This window comes from Pteropus medius, unplaced genomic scaffold (genome assembly GCF_902729225.1).
Source record: "Pteropus medius unplaced genomic scaffold, Ma_sr-lr_union100, whole genome shotgun sequence".
Lineage (NCBI taxonomy): Eukaryota > Metazoa > Chordata > Mammalia > Chiroptera > Pteropodidae > Pteropus > Pteropus medius.
Window position 1 is genome coordinate 533246 of NW_024351647.1, and position 20140 is coordinate 553385.

A 20140-nucleotide genomic window follows, 5' to 3' on the forward strand; every position below is an offset into this window, starting at 1 on the left:
AATATTCACATTGTTTATGTTTTATATTTAAATAATTATTCCTCCTAGAATTCATTTTTGTGATAGAGGCTTAGCTGTTTTATTCCAAATGGTTATCTCGAATAGATACACAGTTTTGCTAACACCTTTGTCATACATTATTTCTATTTATTTATGTTTTTACTTCCAGTTTTATTAAGATATATTATTTCCATTTAGAGTAGATTTACTTCCGGACTCTAGACAATTCCACTCATCCATGTGACTAACATGTGGGCTGGTACTATCTTTAACAGACGAAGGGACACATTTAGAGAGACTAGATGACTTGCTCCAAAGCTGATAAGTGGGAGAGCTGGGATCTAAATCCAGGTCTATCTGATTCTTAACTACTACGTTACATTGATTCTTCGGGAAGGACATTTCTTAAAAATTCCAAATCCACTGTTTCACCTGCCCAGAGGGGTAGAAAAGCGTAAGTCAGTTAATAGTTTTAAAATACCACCATTCCACTCTCTACTCCTACATTTTTTGGATCCTCATTTACCGGAGCAGTGTATCTTTGCCCAGGCTCATGCAGAGCTGATTGCAGGAGACAACAAGACTTGTGATACGCTCGGAAGGGGTAAAGTCAATGCGCTGCTTCGTGAAGATGGGCACTTCCTTCTCTAGCTGGGCATTCACATACCCTACAGGTGAGGAGCAAAGAAAAGGTTAGCTATGGAAGAGACAGAGGAAGGGCAAGGAGAGGGAACAAAAAAGTGCTCTCCACTTTCTCAACATATTCCTACCCCAGGACCTTGGTTAACAAACAGTTTACTATCAGTATGTCAAGTAGTTTGTTAATCACCTCTACATTAGGGGTCCTGGGCTCTTCCCACACTTCTGAAAGCAGTAAGGGGTTGATTCTTTGGGCCCTTGGAATGCTGTTATGCCATGATGTACCTGCTCTCAGTGGTAATGGGGCAAAGGGTTGAGCGTTTCTCTTATCAACCTTTGGCTCAGTAATCCCGGCTCAACTAAAGCCATCTAGTTCCACTCTCTCCCCTCCTCCCTACCCATGCAGTAATGCTCTATGTGTCTGCAAAAGAATGAGGGCAGAGGGAGTCTTGGAAAACCATTTCAATCAGTAGGTTAACAAACTGAAGCTGCTTTCTCTCTAGCCTTTACTCGCATTCCCTTACCATTGCTCAAAACGCCCCAGGACTTCAGACCCCTCTGCCAACTCTGTACTACTTTCTACAAAAATTTCCCCTCAATGCCAGGCTGCACCCAGCTCTAGCAAAGGCCTGAAATACTTTATTTTTCCTTGTTCAGTGACAAAGTTCCCTTTAGGACTATCCCTCCTTCCCCTATAACTTTCCTCTTTCTCCAGTTTCTTTGCCCACTCTCTTCCTTTCACTTCCAGAAGGAGCCTGGTGGGAAAAGCACAGAATCAGGTGAAGCCTGAAGCCTATTCTCAGTTCTCCCAACTGTGGCCCTGTAGGCAAGTCACTTCCTTATCTGGGTCTCAGTTCCCTCTTAGAAAGACCCTAGTGGCAAGGCCTAGATAACGCCGCTGCTCTTACGGCTCTTTCAAACTTCGACCATCCACCAGCTGGGGGCCAGGAGAGCCTGACGAGAATCAGGGGCCTACACCCAAACTGCACGTCCATGAAGTGAACCAGACCTATTGAAGCCACCCTCCCCACTCCACCCGCGCAGGTGCCAGGAAAGCCGAGGGGGATAGCGGTGCTCTCCCTTCCCTTACCCGAGTGGGGAATGCCCACACTGGGGCAGCCGGGCTGCAAGACGGCCGAACGGGACAAGGAGTCCTCATATTCATCCAGGATGGAGGCCATGGTGCCCAGCCTCTGGACTCTCCGTCGCGGGCCTAAAGATTACAACAGGGCTCCCCTCAGGGATCCCTGTCGCCCCGGATTGGAACCTGCGACTCTCCAGCCTCTACTGGGATCTGACAGATCCTGGTAGTCCGCCGCTGACTCCTCTTTAAAATCCTGAAGCTTTTCTCGCTCACGTCTAATAGAGCGAGAAGACTGAGACCTTAAATCTGGCTAAGTCCTGCACTCCACTGCCACCCGCAAGAGATTTCCCACTGCCTATAGCGGAGCCCAGGAGCTCCAACCTCGCCCCTGCAGCTCAGCTGACTCTCACCCCCTGGACGCGCGCCTATAACGTAACTTCCGGCCTCTCAGAACTTCGCGTACGCTGGTTTAGAAATTCGCAGGGCTGGCCAATGGGAGGCGCGGTGAGGGGGCGGGGCCAAGGCCAGGGCGGGGGCGGGGCGGGACTGAGACTCAGTTCTCGCTTGAGGGCGTGAGCCAGCAGCGCAGAGGCGTTTCTGCTTGAGGTGGAACCCTGCACGCGTCTGAATTGGAGACCAGCGGGGTGATGGACTGGCCTCGCTGAACACAAGCCTTTCTCTCCAGGACCCTACTGCAGTTCCGGAAATTGACACTAGGAGGTAATCCCGCTTTCTTAGCCCCCTTCCAGGACCTGCCCAACGCCGCACAGCCTCTGAGATATCCAGAATCTTTCATGCCCAGGCTTCCCTCCCTCAGACAGACCTTTATGAATACCTCGCTGCCCTAGGTTCCCAAGAGTACCTCCCAGTCCTCAGTCTAATGGCTGTCTTGATCCTATCTTCTATGGCACAGGCAAGCAGTCCTGGCCTTTCTTCTCTCACATTCAGGGGCCCACCAACTTCCAGATATTGGCAAAGCTGGGTGACCCAGAGAGTGGGAAGCCATGTGCTTGCCTAACTTACCTCTAACTTGCTCCATAGTGGCTCCTCAGTGTTGGGGGAGATAGAGGGAGCGGCAGAGAAGACCAAGCACAGCTAAGGGATGCCAGGCCACTTCCACTGGCTCATCCAACAAAATGATGTTGAGCACTTACTCTGTGCCTAGCCTTGGGCTAGCTGCTGGGGTCACAGAAGTTAGTATAGTACCATCCTTGACGGTCATAATCCAACAGTGGCGATAGGCCAGTAACAGTAAATATATAATTAATGCCAGAAAAGTCATTGATAAATTTGTTCAGAAGTCACCCATTCCACAAGTGAGTGCACTGTGTGTGCCAAGCACTGTTCCAGGCTCTAGGCCCCCTTCGTGGGGCGTACCCGAGGACGTGGCCATAGCGCTGCGAGAGCATGGAGGAGCGGGGAACAAATACCTGCAAAACCTGGCAGGATCAAGGGACAAATTACGTCGGAGGTGGGTGTGGAGTTCTAAGGGGCAGAACTGTGAGGGTTCGGGTGCGACTGCGGTTGGGCTTCCCTCTTAGACGAGGTCTTTCCTTTCTGGGGCCCATAGATTCTACTTTGCTAAAGCGGAAGGCTCTTGGCCAGGATCACCGCGGTCCTGGCTTAAATGGGCAGTCCCAGCGTAATGACTAATAGCGACCCCTTTACTCTCAAAAGCTTTCAGGTTTGCACAGTACATTGTGTGGTCACCCTATTCTTGCCATACTTCTAGGCAAGGCGCAAAAGATGACTCCCACCGAGGGCTCTCTGGGTCTGGAGTGGCTCAGACAAGGAGGTGAGGGGAGGGGCGGCGACAGGTTACTGGGTCCAAGATAACTTCCGGTCGCGCCGGGAACTCGCTTCTCCCACGGGAAACCTGCGGCCGCGAGCAGTTCTCCCCACCAGCAGGGGCGCTGCCGGGTTGGCTTGAACGAGCCGGGAATGTGCCAGAGCTGGGCTGTAGGCAGAGGTTTCTGCCCTGGGAAAAGTGATCCCAGTCAGAGAGCTTTCCTGCTCCGCGCAGAAGGCTCCACTCCAGATCACCTGCCGTCTGCATTAGGGAAACACAAATAGGTGCAACCAAAGGTCAAATAATCATAAAGGATACATCTACCGAGTACTAACAATGTGCCAAGCACCAAACTAAATTCCTAATGTTCACTGTTATTTCATTTTATGCGCACACTAATGCTATAAAGTTGTCATTGCTCTTTTCCCCGTGTTACAAAAGCAGAAACTGAAGTTAAGATGGTGGAGCAATTTGTCCAAGGTCATGTGGCTAGAAAGTGGTGAACCAAGAGGCAGTATTCAAATCCAAACACACTGTCCATTCCCTCAATGCAAGCTAAGGAAGAGGGATCCAGCTGATTCCTCAGGTCTGGATTGTGCAGAGTGTACCTCCTGCATGGAGCTGGTCAGCATGGGGGTGGTCCTCTCAGGGACACAGTCCTTCCAGCTACCACCTCGCTTTCCCCAAAGCCTACCTCTTGGGCTCCACTGCTTTCTGGGATATATGGAGTGGAGCTTTAAGCGGGCCTTGCTTGCTACAGACTCAGTACATACTCCCTGTTGAGATGATTACAGCAGTATTCCTCCACATACTCATTCTCCAACCCTTGGGCTGGACTTTGGAATAAGAGCCAGAGACCAGCCTTCTTATCCCTCCCCAGTTACTCACTAGCTGTGACACTATGCACATATGATGCTCTTAGCCTCAGTTTCCTTATCTACAGAAATAAATATAATGATACTTACCTAGAAGATCTATGTTGAAGAGTTAATGAGGTAATCTAGGAGAAAGCTCACTGCTATAGCATAATGTCTAACACAGAACATAGAATATGTGATCAATAAACTCTAAATGTTGCTTTAATCTGATAGTGACTCTCAAGTCCACCTCCTCCCTGCTTCATAACTTCCCCCTCAGAACTGCTATGGCTTTTCTTGTCCTGGCCACTTACTGGCACCTAATTATGAAGTGTGAGGATTCTGATTTGATATAACAGAAACTGATTGTGGGGAATAACCTGAACATTGCTGAGCACAGGAATACAGAAGTGCCTTAAGGAACTCAAAGGTGCAGATACAGATCCACCAGCTTCTACCCCTCAGAATCTCATGTGGTAGTTGCCATGAGACAGGTAAGGGCTGACTGCTGGGCTAGGGAGAGAGAGGACTGATGTATAAAAGCAGGTGAATTTGAGCTAGGCCTTGAAGTGCATTATGATTTCCAAGGGTGGAAAAGGAAAGGCATTAGGCAGGCCTCAAGAAAACCAAGAGCAAAGGCCTGCAAACAGTGTGATGTTTGAGGACAAAAAGCTAGAACACTAGGGAGTAGGGCAGTGGAGGAAATGCGACCAGCTGTGGCCAGATTGTGAAAGGCTTTGAATGGGCCGTTGGAAAGCTTTGGTTGGGGATGAGATCATCTGATGTGGGTTCTAGAAAGATGGGCGGTGGCTTGGGTGGAGTTCACAGCAGAAAAGATGAGACCTGAGGCAGAAGCAAAAGAGAAGTGAGGGCCCAACATGAAGAAAGCAAGAGGAGACTGGGAAGATTCAGGGGAGACATTTCTAAGGAAGGGCCCACTGAACTTAGTGTCGAGTTAGATGTGGGGGGAGGGTGGCAGAAGAGTGCAAGGTGACTCTTGGGAGACCTGGCAGATGGTAAAGTGACATCATTGTCCAGGCGGAGGAAGAGCTGCTGGCGAAGGTCACGTAATTGAGCTCACTCCACCAGTGGACATGAGGCCCCTGCAGGGCATTAAGTAGAAGAGACCCAGCACCTGTGAAACAGTCAGTAACTAATAAATATTTATTAAACAATTGCATGAATGAGCTTCCTCATGCTTCAGTTTCTACATTTGTAAATGAGAAGAACCTACCTTATAGCGTTATATTATAGGATATTATGCAAATCAAGCATTGTACATATACCTAGAAAATGCTCAATATAACTTAATTATTATTAGTCATTGTTAACTGATTGAAGACGTAGACCAAAAAGAATAATTTAATTGACATAAGTGAGTAATTCATTTTTAAAAAATAGACTCTTTTAGAATGGCTTTAGATTTACAGAAAAAGTGAGAAGATAGTAGAGCATTTCCACATACCTCACAACCAGTTCCCCTTATTATGAACATCTTACATTAGTATGGTATATTTGTTGTAATTAGTGAACCAATATTGATACATTATTATTTACTGTAATAAAGTCCATACTTTATTCAAATTTCCTTAGTTTTTACCTAATGTCCTCTTTCTGTTCTAGAATCCCATCCAAGATATCACCTTCTATTTAGTTATCATGTTCCCTTAAGCCCCTCTTGACTATGACAGTTTTTGAGACTTTAGTTGTTTTTGATGACCTTGACAATTTTGAGGAATGCTGGCCAGGTGATTTGTAGGATGCTCTCTATTGGAATTTGTCTGATATCTTTTTTTTTTCATGCTGAGTTGAGATTATGGGTTTGGGGAAGGTGAAGTACCATTATCATCACATCATATCAAGGGTACATACCATCAACATGACATCAACCCTTGATGTTGACCTTGATCACCTGCCTGAGGTAGTGTTTGTCAGCTTTCTCCACCATAAAGTTACTCTTTCCCCCCTTTCCATACTGTGCTCTTTGGAAGGAAGTCAGTACACACAACCCACATTTAAGGAATGGGGGTTTATACTTCCTTGAGGGTAAAGTATAAATCATTTGGAATTCTTATGCATGGGAGAATTAGGAATTTGTTTTTAAATTTAATTTTTGTTTTAATCTTTGTAATATGTATACATTTTTAAATGGAGCTACAATGAGTAGTCCTTTGCCTCGTCCTCAGTTAAACTCCACTGGGTCTGTTCTCATCTCTCAGTGCTGATCTATTGGATATTCCTAGAATGTACCCTGCCCCTCCAGACACTTGGGTATTTAGTAGTGGGAGTTTGCCTCCTCTGGACTGACTTCCCTGATACTTTTACCCCTGCCAGGATCAGGCCCCTCCTAGGTCCTCCCTGAGCCCCCTGTGCTGATCACCCCACATTATGATCACCCTGCATTATAATTGCCTAGTGACTTTTCTCTCTCTCTTTCTCTCCTCTCTCCTTTCCTCCTCTTCCTCTTCTCTCATCCTCCCTCTTCTTCTTCCTCTCTTTCCCCTCTCCTCCTCCCTGGGCTGACTGTGCATAAGCTGGCTGAGGGCAAGGACAGGTGGCTAGTACACCCTCTCCTGGGACAGGGTGTGGCACATTCTTGGCCCCTGTTAAAATACAGCAAAGGAAAGAAGGCCCTCAGCTCACTCAGAACACCTCTTCACAACTCTTTACAGGAGATCGTAAATCTCTTCTGTTTCCTCTTTGGTTCCCTTCTAGAAGTTTCCAAACCTACATAATCACCCTAAGTCTCAAAAAGCCTCCCCTCCCTTTTACTGTCATCTCTTCTCTCACTGAGTAAATGTCAAAGCCCCAGCCAAGGCATGTGTGGACCCAGCCTGCCCTCTTTCTTCCCCACCACATACTAGGGTTGTGGGCCCAGCAGCCCCAGAAAAGCTACTGGGCATAGGGGAGGAGGACACTTGTCTAGGCGAGAAGTAAAAGTGTCCTCAGGTCAGTAGTCCTCAAAACTAGGGTTCACTCTTCCTTAGGTATTGGGAAGGCTCTCCCAGGGGGCACAGGGCACCAAATAGTTTTAAGGAAATCAGTGTCCAGAGTCTCAGCTTCCCTTGGGTCTTTTCTAAAAGTGACCAGTAGGAAAAGGTATCTGGGAACAAGGGCAGATTCCCTTCCACCTTCCTGCTTCTACTCTTCAAAAGCAAAGTACACTTACTGACCAGAGTGTTGAAACTAACACCCCCCACTCCATGGTACATTGTTTCTGGGTGTAAAAATCTGCAGGGAGACCACTGGAATTAAAGTTATTGTTTCCACAAAGAGAATAAAGACCAGGTAACAAGTCCTTTGTACATCAAATGGTTTCTAGTTCTTTAATTTGAATATAGTTTGAGAACTTAATCAGGTTTTAGCTGACTGAAAAAAAAATCACTAACATTTTTAGCATATAATTTGGAAGGGAGTCAAATGTTCCAGTAACATTGCTATCCAAACCTCTTTTCATTCCCATCTAGTGACTTATGTAAGCAAGGTTTTTTCCACATTTACGGCAACACAAAACAAAAATTATATAGGGAGAGAATTGATGCTCAACTTTGTTTTAGTCAAGTATTGTATCCATAAATATACGAACTAATTGAAAATAAAAACAAAAAAGAAAAAGCTCTGTTTCTCATCAAGAAATGTATTACTAATATAATTTTTCTTTCTATGTGTAATTATTTTTTCAAAATGTATAATATATTTATGTTTTGATTAGTTAAATAATAATTATAATGATAATTCAAAAGAAAACAATGGTAAGACTTAGAGAATTTTGCCCTCCCATCCCTCCCCCACCCCCAGCCTGGTATAGGTCATGCCACCAGTGGCATCCCTGACTATGAGGAGATGGTAGCCTATGACAGTTAAGTGACACTGATTTTCCCCACCCCACCTGACCCCTGAGAAAGAGGGACATCCCCTGACATATGATGGGGTGGAGAAGTGGGTAATGAATTCAGTTCCACCTGAGAGGGTGAGTGGAAGATAAACTTAGAGCCTTACAATAAGAAATGTGACATTATAATGTTAAAAAAAACGTATATACTAATTATAAATAATTAGGATAAGGTAGCAATAAAAACTTTCAAGCATAACATACATTACAGTAAGATTGGAAACATTGGGAAAAAATGAATAACAAAATTTCCAACTACTAAAGAAGAGTTTGTCAACATATTTTTTTAATGGATAATGGAGAATATCAGATGATATTGGGTGCATTCAGGGTGATATGGCCATAGGATAATGGAGAATATCAGATTGCTTTGGTATTTAGATTTCAATGCATAGTTTAAAAGAGTGAGGTAATCATTTTATTTAAGCATCAATATTCAATGTATGCTAGAAATGACATTCTTTGCAACTATTTGGACTTAAAGTGAAAAGTTTTAGTATTTAGTATAGTTTTATAAAGTTCTTTTAGTGAGTATGGCATCTGGTAGGGTCCAGGCTTTGTACTAGCACCACCTCTGCCGGGAGCCCTTCCCAGGCCAGCCTTTGCTTTTCCCACCACCACCCTCCCTGCAGTTTCTACAGGCCCCTCTTCTTTCCAGAATATGGAATCACACTCAGCCAGGTGATGCTGTTAGACAAATCACCAAGCCCCCTAACCATCTCTAACATTCTATGGTTCTCTGAAAGCCAAACCCTTGTCACAGTCTATTTAGAGGCATTTGGAGACAATGCCCAGAAAATAATGATTTCCAAGGCACTGCCTCAGAGCTAGTCACTATGCTTTTTACCTGTCCCTTAGTCTAGGATACATTTTAAAAGATGCCTAAGCCAGGGAACCTTCTCTAATTAATGTGAAACCTAATAAAATCTAACAACCAGCCCTCATCCTGCCTCTAACCTTTTTAGATCATGAGACCTGACACATCGTAAGGACTTGGGAAGTGCCTGTTGAGTGAATGCATGACTTAACATGTTAATGTGCATTTACATGGGTACACTATGTCACACTGCATGTCTGAAATAAACTTGCCTATAAACTCACTCACAATGGCTTCTTGCAGAAACTGTTTTCAAACTTTTAAAAATGATGAGGTTTTTTTGTATTTAAAAGCAATAGCAACAACAATAATAAAATCCAAAATGTTTTAAAAAACCACCAATACCAAATGTTGTGAGGTTATGGAGCTACTGGAACTCATTGCTAATGGAAATATAAAATGGTGCAACCATTAACAGCCATTTAATATGCACTTACTTTATGACACAGCAATTCCATACCTGGATATTTACCCAAGAGAAAGAAAACACATTGTCCACACAAAGATTTGTATGGGAATGTTTATAGCAAATTTTTTCATAATAGCCCCAAACTGGAAACAAGTCAAATGTTTATCACAAGAGAATAAACAAATAGTGGTATATCCATACAATGGAATACTCTTTGGTGATAAAAAAAGAAAAAATCTCTCTAACACAAAATGTGAATGAATCTTAAAGACATGCTGGGTGTAAGAAGCATGACACAAAAAGAGTACATAGAGCATAATTCTCTTTATTTGAAATTCTAAAACAGGAAAAAATTATACTCTAGTGACAGAAAGCTGATCAGTGTTTGCCTGGGACCTGACATGGGGTGGAGGATTGACTGGAAAAGTGCAAGAAGGAACTTTTTAGGGGAGATGGAAATGCTTTTTATCTTGATTGTGGTGGCGATGACTACATAGGTGGACATCCTGGTCGATATTCATTGAACTATACACTTAAAGTGAGTGCTTCCTATACATAAATGATATCTCAATAAAGTTGATTACAACATAAAATTTTAAAAAGATCTCTGAGCTAATGTGAGAATGATAATTAGTGTTTATAAGGCAAAAGATAATAAAACAATAGATAATCTGCTTTGTAGCCCATAATTCTTGAGGGGAGGACTGAAAAGAGGATAATGTTGGAGTGACAGACCTAGGCTCCACAATCCTGGCTAAACCAGGAGGCCTCAGGCAAGTCAATTAACCTCTATGGAGACTCAGTTTCCTCATCTGTAAAATAAAGATAATAACAATAACAATATATTAAAATGATGACTTGAATAAATTTCTTTTTGTGTTCCTTGTCTGGGTCACAAAAGACAAAATTCTGCAAATTTGTATTGTTCATTTTTAGGCAGGGCCTTGACTTCATTTGAAAAAATGATAGTTGACTCTTGCAGAGTACTCTCTAGTGCTGGCACTATTCTAATCACAACATTCTATCAAGTAGGTACTATTTTAATCTTATTTTACAGACAAGGTAACTGAGGCCCAGAGAAGACAACAGCTCATAAGGGACACAACCTGGATACCAATCCAGGTGCTTTGTCCCACAGCCCATGCTCTGGACCATCAAGCTAACTTGTCTCTTGTTGACAAAGTTGTAATTTGAAATAAAGGAGGGGAAAGAAATTGGACTTAGAAATACTAGCTCTACATAAACTTAAATGTGAACAAAAACCAGTACCTTTCATATCAGTACTTTCACAAAAAAACAGTAAGTGCTGATTTCATATTGTTTTGGAAAATCCCACTGTTTCTAGTTTCAAGTGGTCTTTCTGAAGAGCAGGCTTGAACTACTAACAAGCAAAAAGAGATTTAGTTAGGGTGACCAACCCTCCTGATCTTAGCACTAACAGTTTTGTGTCCCAGGGCATCCTTAGTCCTGGTCACTCTAGGCTGAGCTGTTCCCCAGTGAAATAACCTCAAAGGAAAAGAAGTTGTGGTGTCACCTGGATCTGTCTCCTGCCTCTCTTTTCAGTTCATTCTCACCCCTCCTTTCCTCTGCCAGGCTGAGCTACTTTTAGTTCCCAAATGGACCAGACTCTATTTCCCATCTGAGCCCGATTCCTGCTATTTTTTTCAGGTTGTTCCCAAGTCCTCTTGGCTTGGTTCACAGTCATTCCAAATTCAGCCAGACTGATGAAGTTCAGCAGGTACATACAAGTATGGCCACATCAGTTGTTAAACTATCTGCTTCTCTGAGTGTACCTTTCCCTGTCATTCCTCCCCAGCATCCAGCCACTAAAGGGTTAATGTCAAGCATACCAAAGGCCTTCTAAAAAGCTACATCAGGCCTTTGAGCCACTCTTCTCTTGCTCAGGCCCACTTCCACATCTGGAAGTGTACTTTCCCTTCTAATAAAGCTTTTATGCTTAAAAAAAAATAAAACAAAATAAAAATAAAAAGCTACATCAGCACAGGACTGGCATCTTTCTGAGGCCGTACCAGTTGCTAAGTAATTTAAATATTATCTCTGATTACAACTATATAAAATGTGAATTCATATAAGCAATATAAGCCAAGAAGAGAATTTGGAGTGATATTGTTAATTGAATGCTTATTTACTGGATCCTCTTTTTATAAAGTTGCTGATGTTCATCATGATTATCATTGTCATCATCGCAGATACTTGAATAAACAGTGCTATCAGGCTCCAGCTTCTATTCAAGAGGAGGCATTGGGCCACTGGACCCAGTCTTTGGAAGAGTCAGTTAAGGATTTGGTTGGGCCCAGGGTTTGGCCATTTGGACAAGTGCTTGTGGCATCAGGGCAAGTGGAGATGCTCATCAGTCTTTTCATCATTTGGCAAACCATGCCTCACCATTCATTTATACATTTGTTCCACAAGTAGTTAATAAACTCCTATAGTGGGATGCCACTGGGGCAGTAAGAGCTCGAAGCTGTATAAGACCTTCCCTATCTTCTAGCTGCTTGTAGTCTAATCGAAGTATGAGGTGTGCACACAGGAAACATGGCATGGTGTCATAATTTGTGAAACAGTGAGTTCAGAGAAAGGGGTTCGATGTCAGGCAAAGCTCTATTTTGTTCACTGCTGTGTGCTGAGCACTTTCCAGAGAACAAATGAACAAATAAATGAGAACAAACTATCCATAATTCTGCCATTCATAGATAATCATTGTTGACATGTTGGTGCATATCCTTTTTTCTAAATATACATAAATATTTTTTAAATTTTAGTAACTTTTTTCTTTGCAAAAAAAACATGTCCATTGTAGAAAAAGGAGAAAATGTTGATAGGCAACATAATACTAATAGCTAACATGTGTGTAGTGCTCCTTACATGTTAGGCAAAACAAGCTTCACACCAAGTAGTAATAATGATTCTCACATTTTGCTACATGTCCTTCATGTAAGACTGTCTTTTATTCTAATTGTACACCTTCTTTGAATACTTGGGCTTAAACTGTTTATATAAATCTGTATTATTTAACGTTATCTTTTAATTTTCCCATGTCATTGAAAATTCTCTTCAGAACCATTTTCAGTGGCTGCTTATACCATCCTGGTGGGGTACTCTAACTGGAGGATGTGGCATGTCAGATAGAGACCATATTCTCTCTGTGTCTGATAGCAATTCACTGTAGGTTTATGAGAGAAGAGGGGCAGGATAAATTTGTTGTTCTAGGAAGCTTGGGTGCACTAGAAATGAACAAACAAAATCAGGGAGGCAGGTAAGAGGTTATATTTTTTAGGAGGTGATTGTTGTGGCAAAGGAAGCCAAAAGGAAGAGGGGAGTCGAGTACTACTTCAAAGAAAGGACCGAGGAGGAAGGAAAAGAAAGAGTCCAAGGACATTGTCAGATTTGGAGACTATTCAGGCTCTACCCCTTCTAGTTCATTAGCTTCAGAGAATTGTGCTACCGTTGTCAGAAATAAGGAAGTTAGGAGACGAGTTCATTTAATAAAAGGAGAGGGGTGTCATTTTAGATGAACATTTTGGGTGGCAGCTCCCACAGGTGTTTCAAAGATACTGGCCAGGGCTGGAATGCAAGGTCTGGGCAGGAAAAGGAGGTTTGAGGGACATTAGTAGTTGGGATCAGCTGGAGAAGATGTGGAAGGAAAGGTAGTGAGAAGCTGAGGCTAAGGCTGTGTGGGAAAGGGGGAAGGGCAGATTAGAAGCCCAGGAGGCAGCCTCAGACTAGTGATAGAAGGATGACATGGAAAGTGGAGACCATGGAGGCTGGAGGGCTGGCCTGTGAGCTCCTGTTCCAGGGGAGCACAGTGAGGCTTACTCAGCCCCATGCTGCTGAGTTTGCCAGTTCCCTCTCAGGACACAAGCACATCAAGTAGAGAAAAACCTCAGGAGACCAAATTAATTGGAAAGCTCTAAAAATGTGCAGTCTAATTATTGTAGTATTATTAATAGTATGTTGGTAAATAAGTGGGGTTTTTTTTTTTCAGCTTTACTGAGATAGGATTAACAAAAAATAATTTAAGTGTTAAATATAAAATTCTTTTCTTGAATCTTTGTTATTTAAAAGCTTTCTGACCTGCCCATCTGAGTCTCTGGGCTTGTTCTGAGTAGCAGGCCTGATTTGGGGGCCTTGGAATGGAGTATGCAGAGAAAATAGAAAAAGGCTGCATGAGGTTCATTTCATTCACAAAGGGCCTCGCCATGGACCTTTTTAAGTAAACTCTCACTACTGTCGTTCTTTTATTAACCCCTTTTCAGCAGTAGGAAAATTAGTGCTGGTGTAGGGGTAGATTTCTTTTGGTTTATGCTTGTTGAGTTGAGGTTTGGTTGTAGGTATCCCAAAGTATGCAGTCATTTTAAATAAGTTAAGGAATGAACAGAAATGCCTAAGAATTTGACTACACCTGAGGTGGACCTGTGGATCGCTGACTCTGGGACTGTCTGCCACTTACTAACTTCTTTGATCTCCGGGCAAGTCCCCTAACTCCTCTGGGCCCGAGTATACTGATCCCTCTCTTCCCAGAGATCTCACTTGGATTGTTAAGAGACAGGGCAAATAAAGCACTTTTGCAAGGCTAAAACCAAGCACAACTGTGTTGGACATCTTAGAAACAAAAATGTAATAAGCCAGACCAAAAAAGTTCAAAACCACATGATATCACTTATATGTGAGATTTAAACCTAAAAACAAGTGAACAGGACAAACAAACAGAGACTCATGGACATGGACAATAGACAAGCGGTTACCAGAGGGTAGCGGGGAGGGGAGGCAGATGGGGTAAAAGGGGTCAAATATGTGGTAACGTTAAAGAATTTAAAAAAATAAATTTAAAAAAAGAAAAAAATGTTATTACTGCCATGATTCACTGTCAGGGCCATGTTTTAATTTTTTGGATTGTTGTCATTTAATAAACTTTGTTTAGAACAGTTTAGATTTACAGAAAAATTGAGACGATAATAAGAGAGTTCCCATATGCCTCACACCCAAGTTCCCCCATTATGAACATCTTACATTATATAGTACATTTGTCATAATAAACCAGCACTGATACATTATTATTAGTTGAAGTTCATATTTTATTTAGAATGCCTTAGTTTTTACCTTACGTTCTCTTTCTGTTTTAGTAACCCATCCAGCATACATTATATTCAGTTGTCATATCTCCTTAGGCTCCTCTTGACTGGCACTTTTTCAAACTTTTCTTGTTTTTGATGACCTGGATAGTTTTGAAGAGTACTGGGCAGGCATTTTGTAGAATGTCTTTCAATTGGAACTTTACTACTGTTTTTTCTTATTAGACCGTGGTTCTCATGAGGAAGACTAGAGGGTAAAAATGCCATTGCATCACATCGTATCTAGGGTACCTATTATCAACTTATCAATGTTGATCTTAATTTTGATCACCTCGTTGAGGGAGTGTTAGGATTCTCCACTGTAAAGTTATTCTCTCACCCACCCCTCATCCCCGCCCTAACCATTTCATACTGTCCTCTTTGGAAGGAAGTTGCTATGTACAACCCACACTTAAAGAGCTGGAGTTTACACTCTTATTCTTGGGGGCAGAGTATTTACATACATTATTTGGAATTCTTCATGGGAAATTTGTCTATTATGTGTTCAATCATTTATATGAGAATAGACTTGTGGATATTTATTTTATACTTTGTGCTATGATCCAATACTACTTTATTTTGTTGCTCAAATCGTTACGGATTTGGCCTTTGGAAGCTCTTTCAGTTGGCTCATAAGTCCATTTGTCATTCCTCCATCTTGCTATTGTTTTGTTTTGTTTGTTTTTTAGCACTTCCTTACTTTCTATACTACAAAATGCTCCAGGCTCATCTTTATTTTTCCTGCCCCGGTCCTAGAATTGGTCATTTCTCCAAGGAGAATGTCAGGGCCAAGTTGAAATCTTAGCAAATGTCTGGCTGGAAGATAGAACAGACAATCTGACAGAAATAAGACTCAACCCACCCTTAGGAGGGGACTTTCCCAGCAGTAGCAGCCAGAATTGCAAGTCCTTAGCTGAGAAATAAGTGACTCACCAGCTCCCCAGGTTGTCTCCTCCCTCCCCCTCTTGCTGACAAGACTGTCCCTAAACCAGCTCAGACAGAGGGACCGAGGTCAGAAAAGTGTCCCCACCCATAAGGCCAGAGAAGAGTGAACTGTCTCAGGCCAAGTCAAGGCTTTTACCCATGCCCAGCAGACACCTCCCCACATTTGTGTATTATTTATACTCCTCCTACCCGCGGAAAGGATTAAACAGGATTATCCTCAAATTTACAGCTACAATTATTAAAACTTAGGTTAAAGGACAAGAGCACTGTAAAGAGCCTATGTGTGTGTAGTAATTTTACCCAGACACCTTGACTGTGGCAACTTCCCTAGTTTCCCTGAATCAGATGCCTAGCATCAGAAGGGCTTTCAGAAATGAATATGCTTCACCTGTCATTTTATAGCACTGAGATGGAACAAGTGATTTTTCAAGAATGACACAGCTAATGAGCTGAAGGACCAGGAATGCTGGGACATGTCTCCTGATATCCAGGTCTTTTCAAATCCCCATTCTTGACTCCCTTTCCAGAAAAAAACAAAAAAAATAGCTTTCAGGACCTTCTGTGGGATACAATAGCAAGACAACACTTTGGAGCCTCTTTCATTTGCTGAATGAATAAACTTATGTGGATGCGGCCGAGAAGTCTTTGGGACTCTAATTAGGGATGATTAGCACCCCCAGAGTTTGGACACAGGGGATGTTGGATATAGACATGGGGATATGGAAGCAGATACTGATAATCTTACGATTGCCCCACAGTCAAGATTTTAATGGTTAAATCGGCAGCTTTCTAGTTGTCCTCAACTTTAACTTAAAAAGAAAAAAAAATCAGGGACCTGAGACTTTTTCCAAGAGATTCAGAGATTTGGATTTATAGATTTTTATGTTACCAACTGTTTGAGAAATCGTATTATCTCTTTAATATTCATTGTCCTCTCCCCCTCACAACATTCCCTGAACAATTCATGAATAATATGTTTTCAATAATCTTTGTATAGGCTGAGATGAAAGACAGCCTTGGAGTTCAGAGAAAGGATTCTGGGCCGGTGTCACTTGGTGTGGCCACAATAAAAAGATGAAATTAGCATCAAGCTACTCTACATTTGCTCTCTTGGTGAACTTTCTAGCACTACCTGTCATATCTTATCTCAGTCTGTAAACTTTTAGGGCAAGGACAGCTGATAGCCCAGAGCAGCATCAACAAATAGGTAGGTAATTACTATGTGTTTTTGATGATGATGATGATGATGATGATGATGATGATGATACCAGGGGCTTGGGGACTTGGAAAATATTCAGATGAAGAACTGTCCTTGAAGATCCTCCCCAGTTAGCTTCTCCAACTCCCGAATTCCTTTAGTGGAGCACAATGAAAGTATTTAAAGCCTGCCTTCAGGCAGAGCCTAAAGGAATCTCTTTCGTGGAAGAGAGTACAATACATTTGTGCTTGTGTTCACGCTCGAGTTTATCTTCTGCCTCTTCATGATCTGTCTATTTTAAAAATCATTCTTTAATCAATAAGTTATCCAGATTTCTTTATACTCGTACAAATATATGTGTAGTTTCTGTTTTAATTTGAACACAGGTCTAATTTGAACATGCTGCATTATGTGTTTCCAACTTGCTTCTTCCTCCTAACAACAAATACTCGATCTTTCTCTGCCAAGATACCTAGATCTGCCTCATTTTGGCGATTCTTCGTCCCTGTACCTGTGGCATTCTCTGCGCGTCACTTGTCGGCCTGCCTCTCTTGCTCCGGGTGTTTGACATGGCCTGGCCACTAGCGCCGGGTGCGCGCTGTAGGGGGAGGTTCCAGGAGGACGCCGGCGGGTGGGCGGGGTCAGGGACGTTCGGGCAGATGAGTGGGCGGGGCCCCACATATACCGACGGGTAGCGGCGGATCGACGCGCCCCGCCACGGCGGACTCAGTCAGTGGCAGCTAGTGGAACCTGCTTCTCCGAGCGCAGCTGAGCCTGGTCCCAGACTGTCCCCGGAGCGGGCCATGCCCCCGCGGGAGCTGAGCGATGCTGAGTCGTCCCCGCTCCGTGCCCCGACCCCTCCCCCGCGGCGGGGCAGCGCGCCCCCGGAGCTGGGCATCAAGTGCGTGCTGGTGGGCGACGGCGCCGTGGGCAAGAGCAGCCTCATCGTCAGCTACACCTGCAATGGGTACCCGGCTCGCTACCGGCCCACGGCACTGGACACCTTCTCCGGTACGTTCAACGGCCCCGGCGGCCTCGTGGCTGGGAGTGGAGTGCACGCGGGGGCTAGGGCTGGCGCGCAGGCGGGAGGGCACGGCTCTCCCCTCGAGGCAGGCAGGAGCAGGCCTCGAGGTGGCGCTGGTGAGGCCTGGTGGGGCCCAGGACTCTTCCTAAGTCAGTCTATCCTCCGCCCCGCCCCTACAGTGCAAGTCCTGGTGGATGGAGCCCCTGTGCGCATTGAGCTCTGGGACACGGCGGGACAGGTGAGAAGCTGGGAGCAGTCTCTAATGGTGTAGGGGGAGGTGGGCTGGAGTCTGGAAAGACCCCAGATGGATCAAGAATGGAGAAGGCCTTCGGCCCTTGGTTACTGGTCTCAGGCCTCCAACCCCAAGTGACAGGCGAATTCCCGCTCCCTGTGACAGGGAATAATCCCACTAATGACCTGGCCTTCTCATCCCAGGAAGACTTTGATCGCCTTCGCTCCCTCTGCTACCCGGATACCGATGTCTTCCTGGCCTGCTTCAGCGTGGTGCAGCCCAGTTCCTTCCAAAATATCACAGAGAAATGGTTGCCAGAGATCCGCACTCACAACCCCCAGGCGCCAGTGCTACTGGTGGGCACCCAGGCAGACCTGAGGGATGATGTCAATGTACTGATTCAGTTGGACCAGGGGGGCCGAGAGGGCCCCGTGCCCCAACCCCAGGCTCAGGGTCTGGCAGAGAAGATCCGGGCCTGCTGCTACCTCGAGTGCTCTGCTTTGACGCAGAAGAACTTGAAGGAAGTGTTTGACTCAGCCATTCTCAGTGCCATCGAGCACAAAGCCCGCCTGGAGAAGAAACTGAACGCCAAAGGGGTGCGCACCCTCTCCCGCTGCCGCTGGAAGAAGTTTTTCTGCTTTGTTTGAATGGCTATGGCAGAGTAGGGAGCAGTAGGAATAAAGCCACAGACATCTGGAACCTGGGGTAGGGGACCTTTGAGGGGGCTACTGGCAAGGCCAAGCCACCCCATGAGACTCAGTTCCATTCTGAACACTGTGGAGACACAGGCCTCTAACTGCCCACTTGTATGCCAGGATGAGCTTAGGGCCTGGAGGAGGGAAGGCTCTGATTTAGATTTCTGTGGTCAAGGTTTACAGAGAAATCCCAGCACTTTGATTTTCATGGGATAGTCCTAACAGTGTCAGTCACCTCTAAGCAGTTTAGAATCCAATTCCGTTTCTTACTATGGGTCCTCAGGTCAGCCTGGCTGAATTAGGACCCTTAGTGGTGGTTCCCATCCCCTCCTTGGCATAGGGATAAGGGAAGGCCTAGAAAATAGCTGGGCATCTTGGAGGGCTGGAAGCAGTCCAGCCTGATTTGGAGAGAAGTTTTGGATGGACTGGGTAAGATGGAAGTCAGTGAGAGTTTGAGAGGTAGCATAAAGTGAGGATTTGGATCCTTGGAACAGGAGGCAGGCTGGGAGGAGGAGGCGGAGAAGAGAGCTAGGCCTGGAAGGAGGAAGAGTGGAGAGAAGGAGAGCAGAGAAGTGGGGCAGCTGAGGAGCAAGGCTGACACCTGGGCTGCCCTCAACCCCCAAGGCCAGGGAGGGCGGGGCTGGTCCCTGGGAAGAACTGGGTCTCAGGGCTCCCTAGGCACTGCCCAAACTGGCTGGGCCAGGAGTGGGGCAGGAGGTTAGAGACAAGGCCCAGGTGAGAGGAGGGGGAGGAGCTGCAAACTACAGCCTGAAGGAAGAAGGGACTGGGGGTCACCTCTTTCTTTAAAGTCACAGCCTAGAAGGTAGGGCAGTGCAGAGTCTGCAAATAAAACCTTAAGTTTCTGAAGCTGTCTTTTGTCATTTCCTGGAATGGTCAGCCCATTGTTCTCACAGCCCTCAAGGCCCAACACTGTGGATCTTAGAGACAGGTTGCGAACAGAAGGACTGAGGCTAGATTGAAAGGTGGGGGCTGAACTAGATGGAACATTGTGGTGGGAACTGGACTGGGGGGGCAGGTTTGGGGCTCCCCTTTTGGAGCTTAGCTGGTTCCCAGGAGAGCTAGCGTGGGAAGCAGCCTGGAAACGGGTTTCCCCAGGTGTCAGCGCCAGAGCTGCTTTCCCATGACCTCACCGGGCTGATGGTGCCCCTCCCCTCTCCTCCCCTTTCTAGAGCACTGTGCTCAGTGCTGAGGCTTTGGGGCAATCCCAAGCCCTCTAACCTTCCTTCTCTGATCCTTCTAACAGTCCTCAGGACCCAGGGTCGCGGGGATGGGGGTGGGGGGCTGAGCTTCAAGGGACTCCCATAAAGCCTAAACCTCAGCTAGTGGCCAAACTTCTTGGGTTGGTT

General features: G+C 44.8%; 2 protein-coding genes across 8 annotated transcripts; one reads left to right on the forward strand and one right to left on the reverse strand.

Annotated features, from left to right (window-relative positions):
• Positions 1–30: 30 nt before the first annotated feature.
• LOC120587165 (vacuolar protein sorting-associated protein 18 homolog) lies at positions 31–2027 on the reverse strand. The gene is made up of 3 exons (XM_039843856.1): positions 1730–2027; positions 527–668; positions 31–432 (listed from the first exon to the last, which is right to left on the reverse strand). The coding sequence occupies exons 1-3, from the start codon at positions 1818–1820 to the stop codon at positions 429–431; spliced, it is 237 nt and encodes a 78-aa protein (XP_039699790.1). The 5' UTR covers positions 1821–2027; the 3' UTR covers positions 31–428.
• Positions 2028–2283: 256 nt separating this feature from the next.
• RHOV (ras homolog family member V) lies at positions 2284–19640 on the forward strand. 7 transcript variants are annotated; one of them, XM_039843866.1, is made up of 6 exons: positions 2284–2443; positions 6178–6290; positions 16791–16831; positions 17591–17833; positions 18026–18084; positions 18282–19640. In XM_039843866.1, the coding sequence occupies exons 2-6, from the start codon at positions 6265–6267 to the stop codon at positions 18723–18725; spliced, it is 813 nt and encodes a 270-aa protein (XP_039699800.1). In that variant the 5' UTR covers positions 2284–2443; positions 6178–6264; the 3' UTR covers positions 18726–19640. The 7 variants fall into 7 exon arrangements, with proteins under 7 accessions (XP_039699800.1, XP_039699803.1, XP_039699801.1 ...); XM_039843869.1 differs by lacking the exon at positions 6178–6290 and having other exon boundaries at positions 17291–17833; XM_039843868.1 differs by lacking the exon at positions 2284–2443 and having other exon boundaries at positions 6273–6290; positions 17291–17833.
• Positions 19641–20140: the final 500 nt, after the last annotated feature.

Bases quoted from the DNA above. Each gene is read 5' to 3' on its own strand.
- LOC120587165 (XM_039843856.1), bottom strand. From the start codon at position 1,820: ATGGCCTCCATCCTGGATGAATATGAGGACTCCTTGTCCCGTTCGGCC. The intron at 669-1,729 runs GTAAGGGAAGGG...CCTCACCTGTAG, and splicing joins TGTGGGCATTCCCCACTCGG to GGTATGTGAATGCCCAGCTA.
- RHOV (XM_039843866.1), top strand. From the start codon at position 6,265: ATGTTGACCTTGATCACCTGCCTGAG. The intron at 6,291-16,790 runs GTAGTGTTTGTC...GTAAACTTTTAG, and splicing joins ACCTTGATCACCTGCCTGAG to GGCAAGGACAGCTGATAGCC. The intron at 17,834-18,025 runs GTACGTTCAACG...CCGCCCCTACAG, and splicing joins GGCACTGGACACCTTCTCCG to TGCAAGTCCTGGTGGATGGA.